A 21633-nucleotide genomic window follows, 5' to 3' on the forward strand; every position below is an offset into this window, starting at 1 on the left:
ACAAAAGTTTGCTCCTCCTACAGTGCTCATGCGCCTCCGCCACTTTTATTTGTTGCCCAGTATTTATTTCTTTAGGGTTTTGGTATGCAGATATTTTCTGTCCCTCTCTAACAGCAAACTGGGCAGTCATATTGTATTCATTACAAAGCCTCCAATTTTGCTGGCTGAAGGGAAAAGGGTCAGGGGCAGAAGGGCCGAGTTAAATAGGGAGCAGTGGTAATTATCCACTCTATTAGAGCCCTCTCTCTCCCATCCCCATTTTGCCGGAGCCTTGCTTTAAAATACACTGGCTATCTGACTAAACCTGAACAACAGATTAACCATAAATGCATTCCTGGAACTTAAGTTCCTCTTGCCTCAGTGCTGTGTACAATTATTGGGAACATCAACCCAGGAGGGCCAGGATGACAATCAGCATCACCTCAAATTCTGTTAGGGCAGCATAACATTTCATTTAAATAACACAGGCAAATGCATCTTCAAAATCATCAGTACAGCGTTACAATCTTAAAATGCATGAGCTGATCTTGTTATTCTAAACCCTGTATTAGGTTAATGCAGCATTATGAAAATGTTTACTTTGGGTAGATATTTTTCTTGCACACACACGGACCAAAGACATTCAGATCTTCCATGCTAGATCTGCTAACAATGGTAGACTTAATCACTCTATGGCTAAAGTAATATAATTTTTGTCTTTCTGTTGAAATTAAATCTCTTGTGCTGTCTGCTCATTGTTTCATGTTAATTTTCTCAGCAAGATAAGCTCCTTATAGGTAGGCAACATTTCTCATAAGACCTAGCACATTGTAGTTATTCAAGAAAAAAACTAATGATTGAATGATCATAATGTAGCTGCTAGGGAGTCCTATAATTTAAAGCACTGCTTTGAGAGTGCTCATAAATGCGTCATCAGTGGCCTTGAACTGAGACCCTTATAGGTCAAAACTTGAATACATGGGAAACACATTTCCTATTCAAGGGGGAAAAAATTTCAACATAGCAAGTCCAGGTGATCTGGATAAACTCTAGGTTGACTGACCTTGAGGCAAGGATCTGAGCAAGATGCCCTTTGGGGATACCTTCAATTTACATGAAATAGTCACAAACATAAAAAGGTTCATGTGTAAAAGTACCAGAATATAAAGAGGTATTTACTTGGGAGAAAGACCCAAGGCAAGTTTCTGTGCTTTGGAGATTGTATCTTATATTTCCATCTAGTCCTGAGTCCTTATCCCAGGTCTTCAACCTAAAGCTCTCTTGCATAACATTTCAAGATTGGGACCCTTTCAAGACTCACCAATCTGTTCTCTCTCTAAAAAGCCTTCTCTGTTCATTTAATTTTAAGCCTATAACAGATGACATTCTTCTATCCTTCCTCTAAACTCTGTGTATGAGTCAATCATACACATCAATCTTTAAGCCTTCCAGAACATCATGATTTGCCTGAATGTATCAGTCTGTGCTACCTATCTCCCAACCAGACTCCTTAAGGCGAATGATCTATCTCAGTCATCTCTGTCTATCCAATACTTAACCACAGTTCCTTTCTTTGCATGTATAAAATTCCTGGTAATCATAAGTTGAAGTCAAGTCAACTTATCAAAACAATATATATATATACATTCTTTTCACCTATATGGTAAAGGCTTTGGCAGAAGTCTTGTCATCATAAAAAATATTTCACTTTTTATTCAAGAACTATGTAATGCAGATAAAAGCTCTCAATGTCTGGTACTTTGTAGGTACTCAATAAACAGACATTTCCCTTAAAAACTTTATACTCAGAAATCTCTGGGGCCATTTCAGATTTTCTGATTGAGAGGTACCTAAATAAACATAATACCAGCACTTCATAGATGCAAACCTCAGGAGTTCTGGACATTAAATGGTCACTCTTAAGGAAAGTTAGTATCTTACTATTTTCTTATTTGTCAAAAACATAGATAAAATATAAAAAGAAAAGAGATAATATGCCCATTTACGAGAGCGTTTTATAAAGGTTTAGCTCACAAATGACAAAGATTGTTGCTTTAATGTGAAAAAGGTAGGGAAAATCTCAGAGTTTATCTTCTAGTTCAGCCTGTATATTATGGAGAAGGAGAAAATAAGGATTCAAGTCTTTAATCTGACTATTTCCAAGCATAGTTACTAATTTTCATTGTGCTTCTGTTATAAAGTACTAAGACTTTAAGACTAAGATTACTTTAAGACTAAGATTACTTTCATAGCTAGCTAAGACAGTGTATGACTCAGACAATGGCTGCTTTCCTTTCAAACCCATGGTGACTGGTGAGTTAAGTAAATTAAACCACAATTAAATCTCTCTCGTTCTAACCTTGGCTACAAGTAGGACAGACAATTTTTTGCCACATCTATAACAAGAACTTATTAGTGGTTAATGACATCAATGCATATGCTAAAGAATATGTGTACTTTGCTTAAAAGCCACTAGAAACCACTCTGGCAACAAGTTCAATAAGAAAGACAGCTGCCACTTAGAAAGAACACAATTTCAACTAGACAGACCAGGTCCAAATCCTAAAGAACCTCACAGGGACTAGAACAAAGACCATTCTAATAACAAGCACTATGATGTCCTAACTCCAATGATTTATCCCTAGTCCTTGTAAGTTAAGATCCAAAGCTAAAGGCTTGGATTCAAGGGGACATTCACTACAAGAGTTCAGTTTTAAGACACCAAGGAAGGACATCTGCAAACTCAAATTAGGCCAAGTTTCATCCTATTAAATCTCAGAAAATTATTCCACAAATAGCATGAGAATTTATTATGCTCTATACTCCCATCACTTTAATAACTTTCTGAGAGTACTGACAAATCTAATTTTAAGAAGATAAATTTGGACTCCAGCTCATAAAATTAAGAAAAATACTGTTCCTAATGGTAAGTTTTCTTAAATTGCCATTTAAATTTAGGCAAGTCATTTATTTGATTTACAAGGCCAGCCTTGTGCCTTTTTTTTTTTTTTGAGAGAGAGCATGTATTGATTACTAGGTCCTGCACTGTTTTCTGTCTGGCATATTTAAATGTCTCACAACAGTATACTCATTTGGACCAGTGTCACTGGGCTTTTGTTCTCAGCATCTGCACAGTTCTGCGTATGAGGCACCTCGGGTGGCTGCCCCTCACAGGGCAGGACTGCAGGAAGATGGAGACACCTGGCTGGTGCAGAGCTGGCACTCTCCCCACATCCCTGCAGGTTGACAGTAAGGCATAGGGGGCCAGGAGGTGATGGATCCCAAGGCTGCCACTGGCCTCAGCAATGTTTCTGAGCTTCACTTTTTCTAAGTCAGTAAAGCTAGAAGATATTCTCTAAGGAATATTCTTTCCACCAACAATGGAAGCCAAAAGCCCAGGAAAAAAACTTAAAGACTGACTTATAAATTTTCCCAATGTGCTAGCTTTATATATATTTATCATGATTTGTGTTAGGGCGTAATTCCCGTTCTTGCCAGCACTCTCCAGTTGAGAAGATTGGAGTAAAATAACGAGCCCATGAAAACACATTCAAAGGCGCACAGGTAAGGCGAGTGACCATGCCTGTGAGTGAGTCCGTATTTAATCGCTAATGAACCAACCAAAAGAAGCCTTACTTTCTCTACAGGACCTGTTTCCTACAGGACAATCACTTTTTGTTCTTCTACAGTCAAACTACTGGGCCTCACAAGTCATTCAAAGGCAAGTCCAAAATGTCACCTGTCTTGGTTTTATGGTGATTTTCCACCTCCTTCACCTGATTCTTTGATTTGGACTTTTGGTAAGAGACCATTCCATCAACATTAACTTTTGTTTTGCATTTTAATGATATCTAAGTACAGTTCAGCTGCCTATCTTCTGATTGGCCATTTTCAGAGGAAATGGAGTTAGGTTAAATAAATACTACATGAAAAGCTGGATTTGATTTCTGTGGCCAAGAGTGTTTCCTGGGGACGGAGTCTTATAAAGAATCTTCTATTTGCTCTGGCTAATTTGATAGTGCATTGCCCATAGTTACAGAGTACAATCCCCATCTGTACATCACTACGCTACTTCAGATTGGTAAACATGTTTGTCCTGACGGCTACTAAATATTTAAAGAGGTAACATCTTTTCCTGAGTTGTATTTCCCTCTGCACTTGTGGCTAATATAATGCTGTAACATAGCCTGACTCGAATTTCTCTCCATTATCTGGCTTGATGAAAGAAAAAACAACACATGTATTGTCACATGGAGGAAAATCAGAATCTTTGAATCTTTAGAATGTTAGTGTAGAAATCTCCAAATGGAAAATGGCAGATACAAGTTTGGGTACAAAATGCAGGGCCCAACTACACAGGAAATCTTTCTACAAGGAGGAAGAGTGTTTTAGAGGGCCAAGTGAATAGGTAAAGCTTCATCCCACAAGCCAAGCCATGGAACCCTCCCACGTACCCTCACCCCCACTTTACCTCTTGTTCCTATCCTCCAGTTGTAGTGTGTACACCATGTCATCAGCACCATGTGTCTTGGCGTTGCTGTCTCCCCACTTGAGCTTCAGGCTCTGCGGCCCGGCTGCAGCACATTCAAGCCTAGGAGGCAAGGGTGGTAATGGCCGAGTTTTTGCTTTAATGAACTGACTAAATGGTCCAGCTCCAATTTCGTTTACGGCCTGAATTCTGATTCTGGAAAAAGGAAAAGAATACAAACATTGCAGGTTTAAGAGGCAACAATGCCTCAGCTGAAATAAACATTGTGGAGTACATCTTACTTGCCCTTTAAGTATTGTCATAGAAAAAACAGAAACAAGTTAAAGTAATTTAAGACAACAGGGAACTGGGCAGCTCAGAGGACAGATTATATACTCTCTGTTCCAAAAAAGAGCAAAAATAAAGCTCGTTAGCAAGGTATCTCTTACTTTTTTAATTGAAAAAAAAAAAAAAAAAAAGACTGCTGTCCAAGGGAAGACATCCTAAAGACATACTTTTATATTTTGCTCTAGCCACTCAACTCAAGTTGTCAGTTTTTGAAGTAAGTGGGCTATAAAGAATAAATGAAACAGAACAAATAAGCCTCCTTTAGAATTCAAAAACAAAGGACAGCAACTCTCCAACAGTACATTACTCGTCCCCATCACCCTTTCTCCAGCCTTACCCAACCACCTCTGTTCGTCCTTAACCAGAGCCAGGGGCACAGACACTGCTAGAACAGGGTGTCCCCTTAGGGGTGCAAAAATCTTAACTGGATGTTTGCTATGTGTAGTGTTATGGGTAATAAAGACATATTAACACTTTCCTCATAGTCTAGGAATTAAAAATCAAAGAGTTAAATGTATAAATAAAATAATATACTGGTATTATTCCTATTTTTCTTGTTTCTCTCTTTCCTTACTAGTTGATTGAAACAGTTCTCCAAGGTTGTCATACAACCCACTAAGAACACCTCTCCATCCTCATGCTCATCCTCTTCCTGCAGCGACTGCATGTTTTTGAAACTTGTTTCCTCCTGGCATACAGTGGCCTGCGTACCCCTGCAGAGGACTGCGTCCTCTGCTTCTCAGACCAAGGTCTCACCCTGCCCTGCCCTCCCCCACCCTTCCTCCCTTCTTCTGCACAACAGGGACAGTTCTCTCAATACACTCAGACATTTCCATGGCATCACCCCTCTTCAGAGCACTGCCAGGTTGCATTTCCTCCATCTCTTCATGCCCCATGACTAGGTCTCCAGTGGAAACCTCCACCCAGACCCCTTATTAGGAACCCAGGCATCTTATTGAGCTGACAGAACAGTGTGGTATCACTAATTCTAAAAGTTTCAAGATTTATACTTGATTTGGATTTGAACCTATATTTTTTTTTTGAGAGGGCATTTCTCATATTTATTGATCAAATGGTTGTTAACAACAATAAAATTCTGTATAGGGGAGTCAATGCTCAATGCACAATCATTAATCCACCCCCAGCCTAATTCTCGTCAGTCTCCAATCTTCTGAAGCATAACGAACAAGTTCTTACATGGTGAACGAATTCTTACATAGTGAATAAGTTCTTACATGGTGAACAGTACAAGGGCATTCATCACAGAAACTTTCAGTTTTGATCACTCATTATGAACTATAAACAATCAGGTCAAATATGAATATTCGTTTGATTTTTATACTTGATTTATATGTGAATCCCACATTTCTCCCTTTATTATTATTATTATTATTATTTTTTTTAATAAAATGCTGAAGTGGTAGGTAGATGCAAGATAAAGGTAGAAAACATAGTTTAGTGTTGTAAGAGAGCAAATGTAGATGATCAGGTGTGTGCCTGTAGACTATGTGTTAATCCAAGCTAGACAAGGGCAATAATACATCCACGGATGCAGAAGATTTCTCTCAAAACAGGGGGGGTGAGGTTCTAAGCCTCACCTCTGTTGATCCCCAATTTCTCACCTGATGGCCCCCCTGCGACTGTGCCTGTCTTAGGTTGTTCCTCCCTTGAGGAATCTTACCCATCTCTGGCTAACCAGTCATCTTCCGGGGCCATTCAGGGAAATGTAAAGTTGGTAAGTGAGAGAGAAGCCATATTGTTTGAAAAGGTTAGCTTCTTACTTTGCAGACTTATGCCCTGTGGCTTCTATGCCCAGCATTGGTCTTGAGGTATCTTTACCACTTGGAGGAATTATGATACTCAGTGAATTTGATATGAGGCACGAATTCTATTTAAGGGTTGTAATTAGGAAGGAAGAAGAAAAGCTATAGAGGTAGCAGATGGAAGAAAACATGGGAAGATTGATTATTTCTTTGACATATCTTCTTGTAGAGTAACTTAAGCATGTATAGGTTGGATTTGAACCTATTTTAAAACACATGGTAATAAGAAATATAGTCAGAGATAAAAACTTAGGAAACAGATCAGTTTAAAATGTTCTTACAACTTATGTCTCATTTATAGCAATTACTACTGACACTTAAAGAGAAAATATCATTTAGGTGTTGCAATACTTAATCTTGTGACCTCAAATTAGCCTCAATTCTTCAACTTTCAAGATTATATAATTCAGCAAGTTAGTCTCATAATACACCTGTAGACTATTAAGAAAAAGAAAAAAAACCCAGATTAACTCCAGGTGAAATGGCAAAAGCACACTCCACCTTGGGTCTCCCACTGAAGGCAGCTGTTAAATCTGGACAAAATAAATGGGGTACTGACTTAAAAACTCTAGAAAGTAAATAGTAGCTAGAGGATTTGGGGAAGAATCTGAACTATCACCAAACCAGCAATGAGTTTACCGTTTCTTCTCCATTATACTCCACACTGTTCTCAATACAGCCTGAAATCCAGAAGCAGACATCTGTGTGGACAGAGAGCTTCTAGGAGAAGTCTGGCTCAAAGAAAGAAATGGGCCTTTGAATGCTCAGAGAGAGCAGGGAAAACCCCTGCTTTTCTCCTGCATTCTCTCATTCCCCAGCTCTTGGCCAATCTGATCATAGTAACAGCCTAAAGATGAAAAATCACATGATCATGTCAACAGAGAAAAAGCACTTGATGAAATCTATTATCTATTCATAACAACAATTCTCAGCAAACTAGGGATGGAAGGGTGCTTTGTCAACCTGAAAAGGGCATTTACAGAAACACCCACAATTAACATTACACTTAATGGTGAAAGACTAAATGATTTCTCATTAGTACTGGGAACAAGGCAAGGATGTCTAATCTCACCACTCCTATTCAGTATCATGTACTAGAAGTCCCAGACAGTAGGGAAAGAAGATATAGAGATAAGAATGAAAGAAAGAAACCTGAAACTACAAGACATTGTTGAAAATATCGAAGATGACCTATAGAGATAAACATACTTTGTTCATAAATTGGAAGAGACTCGACAGGACAAAATCCCAATTCTCCTCAAACTGACCTGGAGATATAATGCAACTCTAGTAAAATTCAAGCAGGATTCTTTTTAGTAAGTATAGGTATGCTGATTCTAAAATTTATCTGGAAAGGCAAAGGAACTAAAATTGCTAACATAAATTTGAAAATCAAGAATGAAATTGGATGAATCAGCCTTTCTGAGTTGGGGCTTACTATAAAACTATAGTCATCAGGAGAGAGTGGTACTGGTAGAGAGACTGACACATAAGTCAGTGTAACAGAATAGAGAGCCCATAAATAGGTCCACATAAATATGGCTGATGGATTTTGGACAAATATGTAAAAGAATCCAATGGAGAAAGAACAGTCTTTGTAACAAATGGTGTTGGAACAATTGGATGTTGATAGGAAAAAAAAATCTCTATCTAATCCTACCTTACTTTAAACTTTAACTCAGAGTGGATCATAGATTTACATGTAAAATATGAAAATATTAAGAAGAAAACAGGAGGAAACATTTATTACTTAGAATTTAGAGTTTTTAGATATGATGTCAAAAGCATGATCGAAGAAAGAAAAAAATGAAAAAACTGGACTTCTTCAAAATTAAAAAACTTTTTTACTCTTAGGAGAATGAAGACAAGCTACAGAGTGGAAGAAAATATGAGCAAATTATATACCTGACAAAGGAATTGTATCTGGACTGTATAAAAACTCAAACTCAACAGTAAGAAAACCACCTGATTAAAAAAACAGGCAGAAGACTGGAACAGACATTGCACCAAAGAGGATAAATGCATGGCAAATAAGGTTGCAAAAAGATATTCAACATCATTATCCATCAGGAAAATGCAAATTAAAACTAAAATGATGTACCACTATGCCCCCTATTAAAATACCTAAGATAAGAAATAGTTAATATCAAGCTGACAAGGACAAGGAGCAACTGAGTCTCCTTTTGGTGATAATACAAAGTGGTAGAGCCATATTGGAAAGCAGTTTTCTCATCCAGCAATCCCTTTTTGGTCTTTACTTCAGAGAAATTAAAATTTATATTGACACAAAAGGACTACATACAGATGTTTATAGTAATTATATTCATAACCACCCCAAACTGGATGAGTATTTGCCTTATAGTTTGGAATATAGCAAATACTAATCTGTTATAAAGTATAGAAAAGCTCCATTACAAAGACCCTTACTTTTCCCAGACACTATTATGTGAGAGGCTATATCAGATCTCCTGTACATAATGCAATGTAAGTCTCTCAGGGTAGCACTGAAAGACTAAAAGAAACTTTTCCTGGCTTCCCAACATGAGTCTTACAAAATTGCTTTTGGTATTAATGTGATTTTTTTCCTGTAATTGGAAAGTTAGAAAGTTTTCTGCACCTGGACAGGAAAAAATCTTTTTACAAAGATGGCTGTCATAGTGGTAGAGATTACTACCTTTTTCCCATCTCAGAGAAAGGGAATTAAGCCAGATGCTAAATCTCAATATTTCATCAATGGTATAACAAGATACTCAGATACAAAGTTTATTTCATGCCTTTCTAGTGTCCAGACTGCCATTCCTTCCCTTTATTCTGGGCACAGGTATTTCGAGAGCCCAGAGGCCAACATACCGCCTACCACCTGCTTGCCCAGCGTCCTGCAGAGCTGGGCTCGCCTTGCACTCCAGGTGATCCTACTGTTTAGCTCTGTGCAGCCCAAACATTCCTTAGCTACTTTAATAAACAAAAGAAAGTGAGGCAGTGGGTTGCTTAAGACTTTCTGCTCACGAAAAAAAATGCTAAGAAATGTTAATTATTTATAAGAACTCAAAAAAACAGCTTATAAACTACAAATACTGAGACACAAAAATAAATGTAGATTTGATATTTTATTTCTTTTGTAAATTCACTTATTTCCTTAAAGCCTCTATAGTATTTTGGTAGGTATTGGGTTCCTTACATGTGTAGCTTTACAGTTCTCTGACCTTTTACTGAGAAGTACCTGGTAGGCATATAATCTTTGCACTAAATAAACACAAAACGGCAGTAACAACAAGAATATCATGGTAGCATTTTAACTCTCTTCAGCAGCGAAGCCTCTCTGGAAATCCTGTTCACTCCTTTGGTGACCTTAGGGAAGTGACAACACCTCTAAGTAACAGTTTCCTTGCCTATAAACTGGGGACAGTAATATCTTTGCTGCATTTGTAAACAGCATTACTTAAGATAAGGGAGAATAGAATGTCTCTATGGTGGATTATAAAATATTTAAAAAATGCCTTTCCTATAATCCACCATATGACAAGAAAAGGATTCAGGGTGGCCAGAGCACTTTAAAGTGCTAACTGATGGAGCTGTTTCTCTATGACGTCTCCTGAGATAGTCATTCCTTTCTAATATGAGGAGAATGTGCTGGGCGTTGGTGAGGGGTGGCACTGTGCTGGCACACATATGTGTGTCTTGGACTTTAACCGCATTGCTGCCACCATCTCGTTTTATAAATTGAGTAATCTGCTGATACAATCCACGTTTTTCTTTCCTCTAATTTATGGCCAGGAACGAGCAACACCTTAGGGGACTGGCTTCTCTTTTCACCATCCTCAAAGGGGAGGGTGACACACAGAGCCCAGGGACAGGTGACAATGTTAACAAGAACCACAGCAAACTACAGTGAGACCCTGCCCCTTTCAAGGGGCTGTGCTATGGGTTAGAAACTAGTATTTTTTCTTGCTTTGAGAGGTGAGGAAATAAACTCAGAGAGGCTGAATAACCTGAATGACAAAGTAGCTGCAGAAGCTGAAGTCTAACTCGGGTATGTATATTCTCTAACTTCCACCCTGGCCCCATGAGGTAGGAATTACTTTATTTTACAACTGAAGGAACTGCGGCCCAGCTAGGTTCAGCCATCTGCACTGACTCACAGAGGTTACAGGCCAGCTCTGGGTGTGAACCACAGCTCTTCAGACTCCAAGCCTTCATGCACTGTGGCACACTACACTCTCCTAGCAGAACTTGGACCAAACAAAGCTGATGATCCATCCCAAAGATAGTTTTGATTCAAACTACACTTTCAGTTCAACAACTGCCTTCTGCCAATGAAACAGACATTTAGAACAGACAACAAATCTATTTTCACATTATTTAAACAACTTTTGGCCTTGAAATCAACTACCTGGATTTTAAAACACTTCAACTTATCCTACAGTTTCACAAAAATACATTTTGTTTCTGTAAATATGCAAGGAAAACACTTTCCGTGTAGCTGATTCACTAAACTAATGTTAATTAGTTCTGATGATTAAGTAACACTCAAAACTGAAATAGAATTGAGGAACTGATAATATGAAATGAGGCTGTATCTGCTTGCATTCTGGTACAAATATTAAGAGCTCTGAGCCTAGGAGGTTGAGAAAGCTTAACTAGGATGAAGGCAGTTGCTGTCTGTTGTGTTTTGGGGTGAAAACTATAGTGTATGAAAATAATTTCCTAATTCCAGTGAGAGCTCACCCAGGACTAATGTGTAAAACACTAACCTGTCGGACAAATTCAAGAATTCACCTCAGAAAAAAACTGACTTTCAAGTTTTGTTAAATTAATTAAAGTCTATCTCAAACCCAAACTTGGGAAATTTTCTTTTTAGCTGAAGTAAATGTTAATTTTGAAATTTAGATGGATCTGTGGGGTTCTTTAGTAATCATGCATTGTATACCAGTTTCTGGCATCTTACGCTCTGCAAACTGAGTATAAGGTAAATGGAATTTTGCTTTCCAATTTAGGGAAGTGAGGTAACTCTGTCTTGGCCAGGTTGCTGTGAAAAATCTCTTCAAGTGTCTAGGAGTCTGCAAAATCCATCTGTGTACTGATAATACTGATTAAATAAATTAAGAAGCATATTCTTTCAATTTTGATTGAAAACCCACTATTAAAATATCTAGTGTCTAATTCTAGATGCCAAACACATTCCTGCTTCAGAACATCATAGCTTTCTATAATGTACCTTATATAAACACACACATATACACACACACATACACAGTAAAATTCCCAACATTACATCTACTAAAAGAAGAGTGACTTTCAAAACAAACCTTCCCTGCCCAGGCAGGTGCCACCCCAGCACTCAGGATGCCTCATGGGTGGGGGTGAGTGCAGGGTTAGGATGACCCACTTTCCCCATGAAGGGCTGAGGTAGGAGAGGCCCAAGGAGCGAAGGATGGACTTTGTAGAACTCCCCCACTCCCCACCAACCCACCACCTAATCATCTAATTAGGAAGAGAAAACCAGGAAAGAAGAGAATCATCATCAGGTAACTTCTGAAGGAATATAAAATAATAGTGTAAATACAGGAAATCTCTTTAGAGAAAAAGATGTGTTCAGAGCAAAGTTATGTGGAATTGGATTAAAGATGGCGGCATGAGAGGTGAGACAGAGGCTTCCTCCTCAAACTGCATATAATACGAAAATATAATTAATACAACTAATCCAGAAAGAACAACAGGAAAGAGGACTAAGCCGAACTGCATACACCTGCAGAAAAGAATAAACCTCACGGACAGGGTAATGTACCAAAATGGGACTGGAGCCCCTCCCCCACCCCAGCTCATTGGCGGGAGAAAGAGAAATGGAGCGGGGAGGGAGTGGAGGCCTGGGACTGCTGAACACCTAGCTCCGGAGATCTGCTCTGGGAGCACAAACCTACATTTCATGGTGCTTGCATGGTATTCCCATGATTAGGGTGTTGGAAAGCTAAGACAGGCAGAATTCCTGGAGAGACTGAGATTCCAGCTGCTTGTGGAAAGCAGGGATCCATATCTGGCTGCTCTGGGACAAAAGAAAGGTGGGCAGTTTGAGAGTCTTCCTAACAGCAAGAGGACTGCTAAAGGGGCAAGGATTGCACAGAGCTTACTGCTCAGGAGAAAGGACAGGCAGACAAAATTGTCCAGGTGCACTCTGCCCAGCAGGTTTGGAGCTTTCACGATCTTCAGGCGCTCCAGCTCCCTGGTTGGCTACGCAGCTCCAGGGACCCCCTCTGTGATAGGCAGCCTTTCTCCTGGCCAGCCCCACCTGGCTCGCAAACCCTGAGTTCTTGAATATCTTTCCGTGTTAGGCCAGACAAAGGGAAGATCTGTTCACAGCAACTACAAACACAAAGCATAGAGGCTTATACTTGTGTGCTCGGCCCAGTGGTTCAGGCAGTGAAGACAGGCATAGCAGCCGGGAAGCAGGAAATAGCTCTTTCCTCCCCCCAGGCACCAATACCGCTCCCCTGTGACCAATACAGCTCCTTCAGGGGCTGAGCAGCTCCAGAGAGCAGAGCTTCTGGGCACTAGAGGGCGCCATATACAAATATGAAATGCCAAAAGAACCTGGTTCAAAGTAAAATTATGAATACAACTCCTGAGAAGGATTAAATGACATCGACCTCATGAATCTTCCTGAAAAGGATTTCAAAATAAAAATCATTAACATGCTCATGGAGGTACAGAAAAATATTCAAGAACTCAGGAATGAATTTTGGTTGGAGATCCAATTGTTGAGGAGCACAATGGAGGTATTAAAAGCAGAACAAGTTATTTGGGGCAGGCTTCCGGGAAGGGTGACCTGAACTGGCTGGTTCCTGGGCCCCTTCAACCAAGCTGCTTGTTCTCACAGCAACTTGGGCACCAGTACCACCATAACATTTGCTATGCCTGTCTCCACTGCCTGAACCACTGGGCCGAGCACACAGGTATAAGTAAGCCTCTATGCTTTGCATTTATAGTTGCTGTAGACAGATCTTCCCTCTGGTGGCCTAACGCCAGGGTACAGTTTACCAGTTTGCAAGCCAGGTGGGGCTGGCCAGGAGAAAGGCTGCCTATCACAGAGGGGGTCCTTGGAGCTGCGTAGCCAGCCAGGGAGCTGGAGGGTCTGAAGATCGTGAAAGCTCCAAACCTGCTGGGAAGAGTGCACCTGGACAATTTTGTCTACCTGTCCTTTCTCTTGAGCAGTAAGCTCTGTGCAATCCTTGCCCCTTTAGCAGTCCTCTTGCTGGGGGACCCAGGCTTGTTTTTCATCGTACCCTGCCTTGACAGGAAAAAAACACCCTAGTCTCCCATTGCTTTAAAGGGCAATGCCAGATTTCCACAGATACTTCTTCCCATAATCTGGTCACCACTCACCTTCTAGCTCACTTCTTACCAAATTCTAGCAAGAGGTAATTTATTTGAGCCCTTACTATGTGTCAGGTCCCCTGTGAGGTGCCTGAAATCTTTTATCTAAAACACACAACAATCCTTTTAGCTAGCTAAAATTATTCTCACCATTTCACAGGTCAGAAAACTGAGGCACAGAGAGCTTAAATAACCAAAGGTCCCAGAGACAAAAAGTGAGGGAACCAGGATTGAAGTCAAGGCTGCTTGACTCCTGCCAGCTTCTGAACTACTCAGAATTTGTCTTCTAATAAAGCCTATCTCATCTTGCTAGGATGAGATGGTTTATGATTCATCATTTGACATTGAATGCAGTGCTTGACATGTAGTAAAGATTCAAAAAATGTCATTTTCATCCCCACTTTACCTAGCAAGAGGGCATAAATGAACATAACAAATCTTCCTTAAGGTTTAGTTGCTTGGAAGCTCAGTATGAATCAGATATATAATGAGGTTGCCAAAAAAAAGAATCTTAGGCAACCTCACTAACTGCTCAATATGGAGAACATGTGAAGTGACAATCCTGCTCTGCTCTGAGCCAGCCAGTCAGGTCATTCCTGAGGTCTGAGCACTACCCATTGAAGAGACCATCAGGGAACTTACCTGATTACGATGCTGGAGGTTACAGAAAACCCATGCTAGTGAGGACAGATCTGAATGAAGGGAGGATGGTGCCCTTATAAGACAATGACGTTGAGGCTCTGCTGGGGCCTATGAACAGCAGTGTTCAGGATGGGGCTCAGACTTCTGCAAACAGGAGCTCTCCACGTGATTCTACGTACAAAACTTTAAGGAATCACTGCTCTAGGGAACAGGTTCTCAAACTTTAACAGGCAGCAAAATCTCCTGCAGGGCTATTTAAGCACAGAGACAGGCTCCAGGCCTAGTCGTCTCTGACACAGCAGGCTTGGAGGAAGGCCTGACACAAAACTTTTAAGTTTCCAGGTGCTGCTGATCCAGGAACCTCACATCGAGAACCATTGCTCTAGCAGAAGGCTCAGGATCAGCTAAGCAGATTTTAGCTAAACGATGTTTAGTTAAACGACAACAAAAATCAAACAAAAGAAACAAGTCATTTATCCAAGCCCATGGCCTGCTTAAAATATTTCATCTCACATTTTTATCTAGAACACTGTGATCTGTTCACTTATATTTTAATCAATTTATGGGATAGGAAAAGTTGAAGTAAAAGTTGACTGGCCCGAAATTACACCCTTACTTCCTTGAAATACTTATTTTGTATTTCACTATAATTATTGCAATTGTGTTTTTAAAACAAAAGAACAAGACTGTGGGTTAACCAGAGTTCTACTATAGTGTACTCACTATGTGCTATAGAAACTAGCATAAAGTTGAGTAAAGGATGATCTTAAATACAAATATTAAATCTTATTATCTAAAATATGAAATGTCCAATTTATTAATTGGCCATCAAAGACTTGGACTAAATCTTTTTCTTTCTTTTTTTTGGCCAAGAACACATATTATGACTAAAGCCAAAGATCTGTCTTTTCTAAAGCTAGTCAATTTCCTGTAGTCTGTCCAAAATGCTATCTTCCAAGTTACCCTGTTAGGTAAAGAGGTGACATCCTTCCAGTGTGACTTTCCACATTCAGCTCAATATACTAGCCTTGCATATCAATACTGAATGGGATTATATATGCTATATCCATTAAATACTTCTTAAATAGTTTTGTAATCATTTAAGCCTTCTTTAATGTCAGGAAGAAGCAAAATTGTTTAGCTAACACCTTAACTAAAAACTCTTTTATGATTTCTCATCCAAAATTCAGAGGACTGACCTGATGATTTGGGTCCACTCTGGAGTAGACCTCTGGTGTGGAACAGGGTGGGCATACAACCTTTCAGTGAGTCCCTGAACGTGAGCTTCTTCATAGGTTTTCTGGCCTGAGGGTCAAGGTCAGGCAAAATCCTGGACATCTGGTCTTTCAGAAACAGCTGGGGTATGACATTCACTTGGTCATTTTTCCCTAGAGATATACTTCATGGTCAGGTTTCCTTGAAGCATCATCTTTGGGGAAATCCCCCGAGGTCAGGGTCTGGGGTAATCATCTCTGGATTTCCTCAGCAGCAGATCCAGCAGGCCTGCCTCTTCATCTTTGTGGGACCTTTATTCAGTTTCTATTGCAAGCCCCACTTCAAACCATATTGAGCATTCTGAGCCCTGGGTACTCAGAACACTTCTATCACTCTACAGTTGGGCAAAATCATCTAACACAAAGCCTATTTTATGATAAAATGTTGACTATCTCATGCAGTTTATTGACTACTACACTGAAAATGAAAACAAGAATGGTTGTGGCACAGGGTACAGATGGGTACAGGATAGTTGTAAGTGTGTCAGCTGTTTACTCTCATGATGGCATGGCTGTCTGGGAGCTGTGGCTCACTGCTGCTGCTCAGCATTGCCAGAGTATCATACTATGTATTGCTAGCCCAGGAAAAGATAAAAATTCAAAGTATAGTTTCTAATGAATATTGCTTTTGCACCACTGTAAAACTGAAAAGTCATTAGTTGAAACATTGTAAATTGGGACCATCTGTAATCTGACAAAGGGAGATGCCCTGAGAACATACACATGAATAACCAGAGGCTCCCGTACCTCCTATCACTGATCATAAACTCTCTGTTTTGAGTGAGTTATGGCAACTTGGGGTCAGAGCTAAATGACTTGAAATTTTTGAAGGCCATGTTACAGAAAAAGGTGTGTGAGAAGATGAAGGTGAGGTGGCCAGGTCCCACACAGGAATTTTGGGGGAAAGTCCATAGATGCTATCTGAGTTCTGTTAGGTGGTGTGTCATGTAACTTCTCTCTCTGTCCCTTGTTAAGTCATGAGTAAAAGCTACATGTTGCACTGTGCCTGCTTTTGAGGAATCAGAAGAATGGCAGAAGAATGGTAGAACCCTGCTTCAGAGGCAGGCAAGTGCATGAGAAGGCAGAGGGCGACACAGAGAGACGTGAGTCAGAGTCAAAATATAAAAAGTGGTTACTGAGAGACCAAGAGGGAGGAAATGATTTGAAGTACTAGGTGAAATCCTCCCTCAGGGGATACAAATGGTCTAAATTTGTATTTGACTGAAAAAGTATAAAGTGATATATGTTTTAAGCCTATTTCTGCATTTAGTACTCTCAAACATATTTAGAATAGCTACAATTCACTTGTTTGGCTTTTAGAACCTAAAGCATCTGTAACCCTAAGTGATAGTGGGTTAAAGCACCTTTATTTCTACTAATAGGCACTCACCGGTAGGTGGTTTCTGGAAGGAGATCCTTCAGAACATGGGTGGTGGTACTGCCCACGGTGATGCTAGCGTCTCCAAGATCAATATTATAAGCAAGGATTTCAGATCCATTATTGCACGGCTCTTCCCAGTTCAGAACAAGGCACACAGAAGGTGAATCAGGATAGGCATTGAGGGTCTCCTCCTCCAGAACACAGAGAGTGGAGACAGGGTCAGGGGCAGATGCTGGTGTCTGGCAGAGGACAAGCTCACTGTACGGTCCTGCTCCAGCTTGATTGGCGGCCTAAAGATGAGACAAAGTCTGCGTCACCCCATGGCACAGTCTAATGCCTCCATGTTAGGTGCTATTTAATAAATCTAAAGTAATACATTATTTACTTCTGGAAATGTAAAAAATAAATCCTAAAAAGTGTTCACTTTAATGACCAGTTTCCAAAGAATGACAATCACATCTCTCCTGTAAGAAAGCTAAAGATAATATTGCTATCATACCCTTTTATGAAAAATAATTTTAGAATAACACTTTGGCCCATTTCAGATTATATATTGTCTTATGTGGTTGTCACAATAATCATCTGTCGGAGACAGTAAATGGCAAACATCCTTATCTGCCTTCCACAGAGGAGGGAATTCAAGGTCAAACTGAGTTAGAGGCAAAGCTGGGATTGGAATTTAGTAATCTGACTTTTAATAACTCTACTGCTGCCCTGGAAGAGCAATAAAATTTTTAGAAAAGACATTACTGTTTTCCATAGAAATAATAAGCTCAATTCTTACCCCTTTCTGACTTTACCTGAGAGCAAGACCAGTCACTTTTATCACTCACTGCTCTTTCCCTCGGTCTCCAGGACACATACTCTAGTTTCTATTCACCTGCTGCTGCTTCTCAATCACCTTTGCTCATTGCTACTTTTCACCCTGATCTCTCAGCACTGGAGGGTACCAGGGCTCAGGCCTAGGACACCTCTTCTTCTCTACCTCTGCTCAAACTCCCAGAATCTCATCTTGTCTCAGGGGTAAGTGCCACGTATACTCCCAAACTTATTTGTGTAGCTCAGATGTCTGTCTTGGATGTCACTCTGGTGTATCCATTGCTATTTGAGTATCTCTACTTGAATGTCAAACAGGCATCTCAAACTCAAGCCTCCACACAGCAACTTCTTTCTATCCTATTCCTCCTCACCAACTCTGAGTCATCACTGGACATTGTTCGTCCTCTCATACCCCCATCCAGGCCACCAGCACACCCAATACTACCCTAGCCCAATTACACTCTCCTGCACCTGATTCCTGGAACGACCTCCTAACCGGCCTCCCACCATATTCTGAACAAACTTCTAAGTCCTCACAATAGGCTACCAGACCCCAACAGATCTGCTCTCCACCACCACCCTTCCAAAAACCTACTACCACTCTGACTTCATCAGCTACCCCAAGGCCCTCTCTCTCCAGGCAGATCAGCCTCCTTGCTGTGCCACAGCGCCTTTGCAACTTGCTGCCCCTTCTGTCCGCAAACGTTTTCCCCAGACAGGTGCACAGCTTGCTCAGCCATCTCCTCAGGCCTTCTCTCAAGCTCTGCCTTATCCATAAGCCCTGTCTGAACACCATTTAAACTTGCAGTCAGTCTCCCACTTCCATTCACTCTGATCCTCTTTGTTTCTGATTTCCCTTCTGTGCTTTATTTTTCATGATAGCACAGATACACTTTGTTTAATTACTTCTATGAGCCGACTGTAAATTCCATAAGGGTGATGTCTGCTTCACTATTGTATTCCCAGCAACTAGAACAATACCTCACACAGAGTACGTGCTCAATAAATGTTAAGTTGTCCTTATAAAGAGAAAAGCACTTGGCAGCCTCCTTACTGAAGTGACTGTACTCAAAAAGCTATTTCTCATTTACTTCATAGGAGAGTTTATGAGGACAGCTACAAAACTAAAGGATGGTAGTCTGATCTCTTAAAGGTTCAAAACAAAACTTACAATGCCTATGTATTACTGTTAATTTCAAAGACACAAGCTAAGCGAACTTGTTTGTTATCAAATCACTTTTGAAATGCTAGTGAAATATTTTGTCATATCTATTCTTATATCATGACCATACTTCAACTCTTTCTGGTAAAATTTTGATGCCATATGTACTTAAAGAGTATGTACTTGGAGGTTTTTTATTATTTAGCTATTATTTTTTTTAATTGAAGTATAGTTGATAATACAATCTTATATTGGTTTCAAGTATTCCACACGGTGATTGAACAGTTACCCATATTATTAAATCCTCAACTCCTCTAGTGCAGTTACTATCTGTCAACATAGGAAGATGTCACAGAATCATTGGCTGTATTCTCCATGCTGTACTACCACCCCCATATTATGACTGAGAATTTTTGTGCTCCATTATCCTCCTCACCCACCTATCCCAGTCCCCATGGTAACACCAGTCACTTCTCTGTGTCTTTGAGTCTACTGCTATTTTGTTCATTTTTTTTTGTTTCTAGATTCTACATATAAGTGAAATCATATGATATTTGCTTTTCTCTGCCAGGATGATTTCACTTAGCATAAAACCCTCTAGGTCCATCCATATTGTCACAAATGGCAGGATACAAATGCATAACAGGGTCAGAATGGCAACAATCATAGAGATCAATATTCACAATGAAGGAAAATTATGTGGCTTTTAGAGCTGGACCTCAGTTCCAATCTTGATTCCATTATTTATTAACTTTGTGATCTTAGGTAAATTAATCTCTCTGAGCCTGTTTCCCCAGATATAAAATGGACAGTAACATCTAATTCACAGAATTATTGTAAAGATTAAACTGGTTAACATGTAGAGTCCTGGCAGTGTTGGGCCTACTTTTGGTACTTCACTTCTCTCCTTCCTGCTGGGAAAACTAAGAACAAAACTGCATTTTTCCTATTTAAAAAAAAAAAAGCCATCTTTTTATTTTGAACTATCTTAGACCAACAGAAAAGTTATAAAAATAATACAGATAATTTCTCTCACTTTGCTTTAGCTAATATTAATACCCTACATAGCAATGATCAAAACCAGGAAATGAACATCGACACAATAGTATTAACTACATATAAACCTGATTCAAATCTTACCAGTCTCTCCAATAATATTCTTTTTCTACTCCAGGATCCCACACAGGATCCCCCTTTCTTTTACTAGCTTTATTCTGTGAAAAGTGCTTTCTTGATATATACCAGTTATTATTACCAATTTTCAAAGGAAACAATTTAGGAGAGTCTTTTACTAAATAAATGTATGCCTTCAATATATATGATATGCCTCAAGTGAACATAATTATTTTGGTACTTGTTAATCAAAATATTGCTAAGAAAGACTATAAAAATTTAGAAATTCCTGAGCAAAACAAGAAATGTTTCACCCAATTATTATAAAATACAGTAGGTTTTCCAGTGATTTAATTTTAAGGATGCCAATATAAAAAAAAAATCTAGTTTAACCTAACTTTGTAGTTATGGCATATGAAAATAATTTATATTTGGCTCATAGATACCAAGAAATCAATACAGGTTGAGGACACCCCTGTCCTAGCAATATTTCCTTAACACAGTAATGGTGGTCTTAAAAGTACTATCCCCTTTCTAGGGTCTGACTCATTTATGACAGACAAGTATACACATTTGAAAATATTTTGTACTTCTGACTATCAAAACAGGGAGACAAGATTATTATGCAGGTTCTATTCTTACCAATGTGTCTTTTAAAATGAACTTTGGTAAGTCAGTGCTAAGTGACAATATATTCCATAAAAGGAAAAAAAGGAAGCAGAAGAACATTTTAAAGAGAGACCAAAACCCAAAAGCATAGCAAGGTTCTTTCCTGTGTGGCGGAGAGGTTTTTATTTATATCCTGCCTTGTTCCAAAAACAGGACTGTAGTACATAATTTTACCCTTTTTCACAATGACTCAGCACCACTTATAAAGATCAGACAATGTGCTGTGACTGTGACACAGTGACAAAGGGTTAATTATGTCCCAGGTGCTCCATCCAAGAAGGAAGGAAGGAAGGTACATAACGAAAGTTTAATCAGAAATGTTTATGATAAAGCATGCTTCAGAATTTAACAAAAAAGCTTCAGTTAATCGGGAAAATTAATTTATGAAGGGAGTATTTTCTCCAAAGAAGCCAGAGACACTAATATCAATGGACTTGTAATAAGCAATTTGATCCTTGATTTAAATCAGCTGGAACCTAAATCTGGTATCTTAGCTTCCTTATCTATTTAAATCTAAATGTGTGTAAAGACAGAATTCTTCAAGGTCAAGAATAACATCTGATTAATCTTTGTATCTCTCCTTTTGA

The 21633-nt window shown here is 39.4% G+C and overlaps 1 protein-coding gene across 3 annotated transcripts in view; it reads right to left on the reverse strand.

Annotated features, from left to right (window-relative positions):
* Positions 1-21633, reverse strand: part of FNDC3B (fibronectin type III domain containing 3B) — a 331538-nt gene that overhangs the window by 20992 nt on the left and 288913 nt on the right. For all 3 annotated transcript variants that reach the window (XM_073232085.1, XM_073232084.1, XM_073232083.1), the window contains exons 22-23: positions 17293-17573; positions 4451-4663 (exon numbers count right to left, since the gene is read on the reverse strand). In XM_073232085.1, the coding sequence (XP_073088186.1) occupies positions 4451-4663; positions 17293-17573 (494 nt within the window). The remainder of the gene's footprint in view (positions 1-4450; positions 4664-17292; positions 17574-21633) is intronic.

This window comes from Manis javanica, chromosome 3 (assembly GCF_040802235.1).
Source record: "Manis javanica isolate MJ-LG chromosome 3, MJ_LKY, whole genome shotgun sequence".
Lineage (NCBI taxonomy): Eukaryota > Metazoa > Chordata > Mammalia > Pholidota > Manidae > Manis > Manis javanica.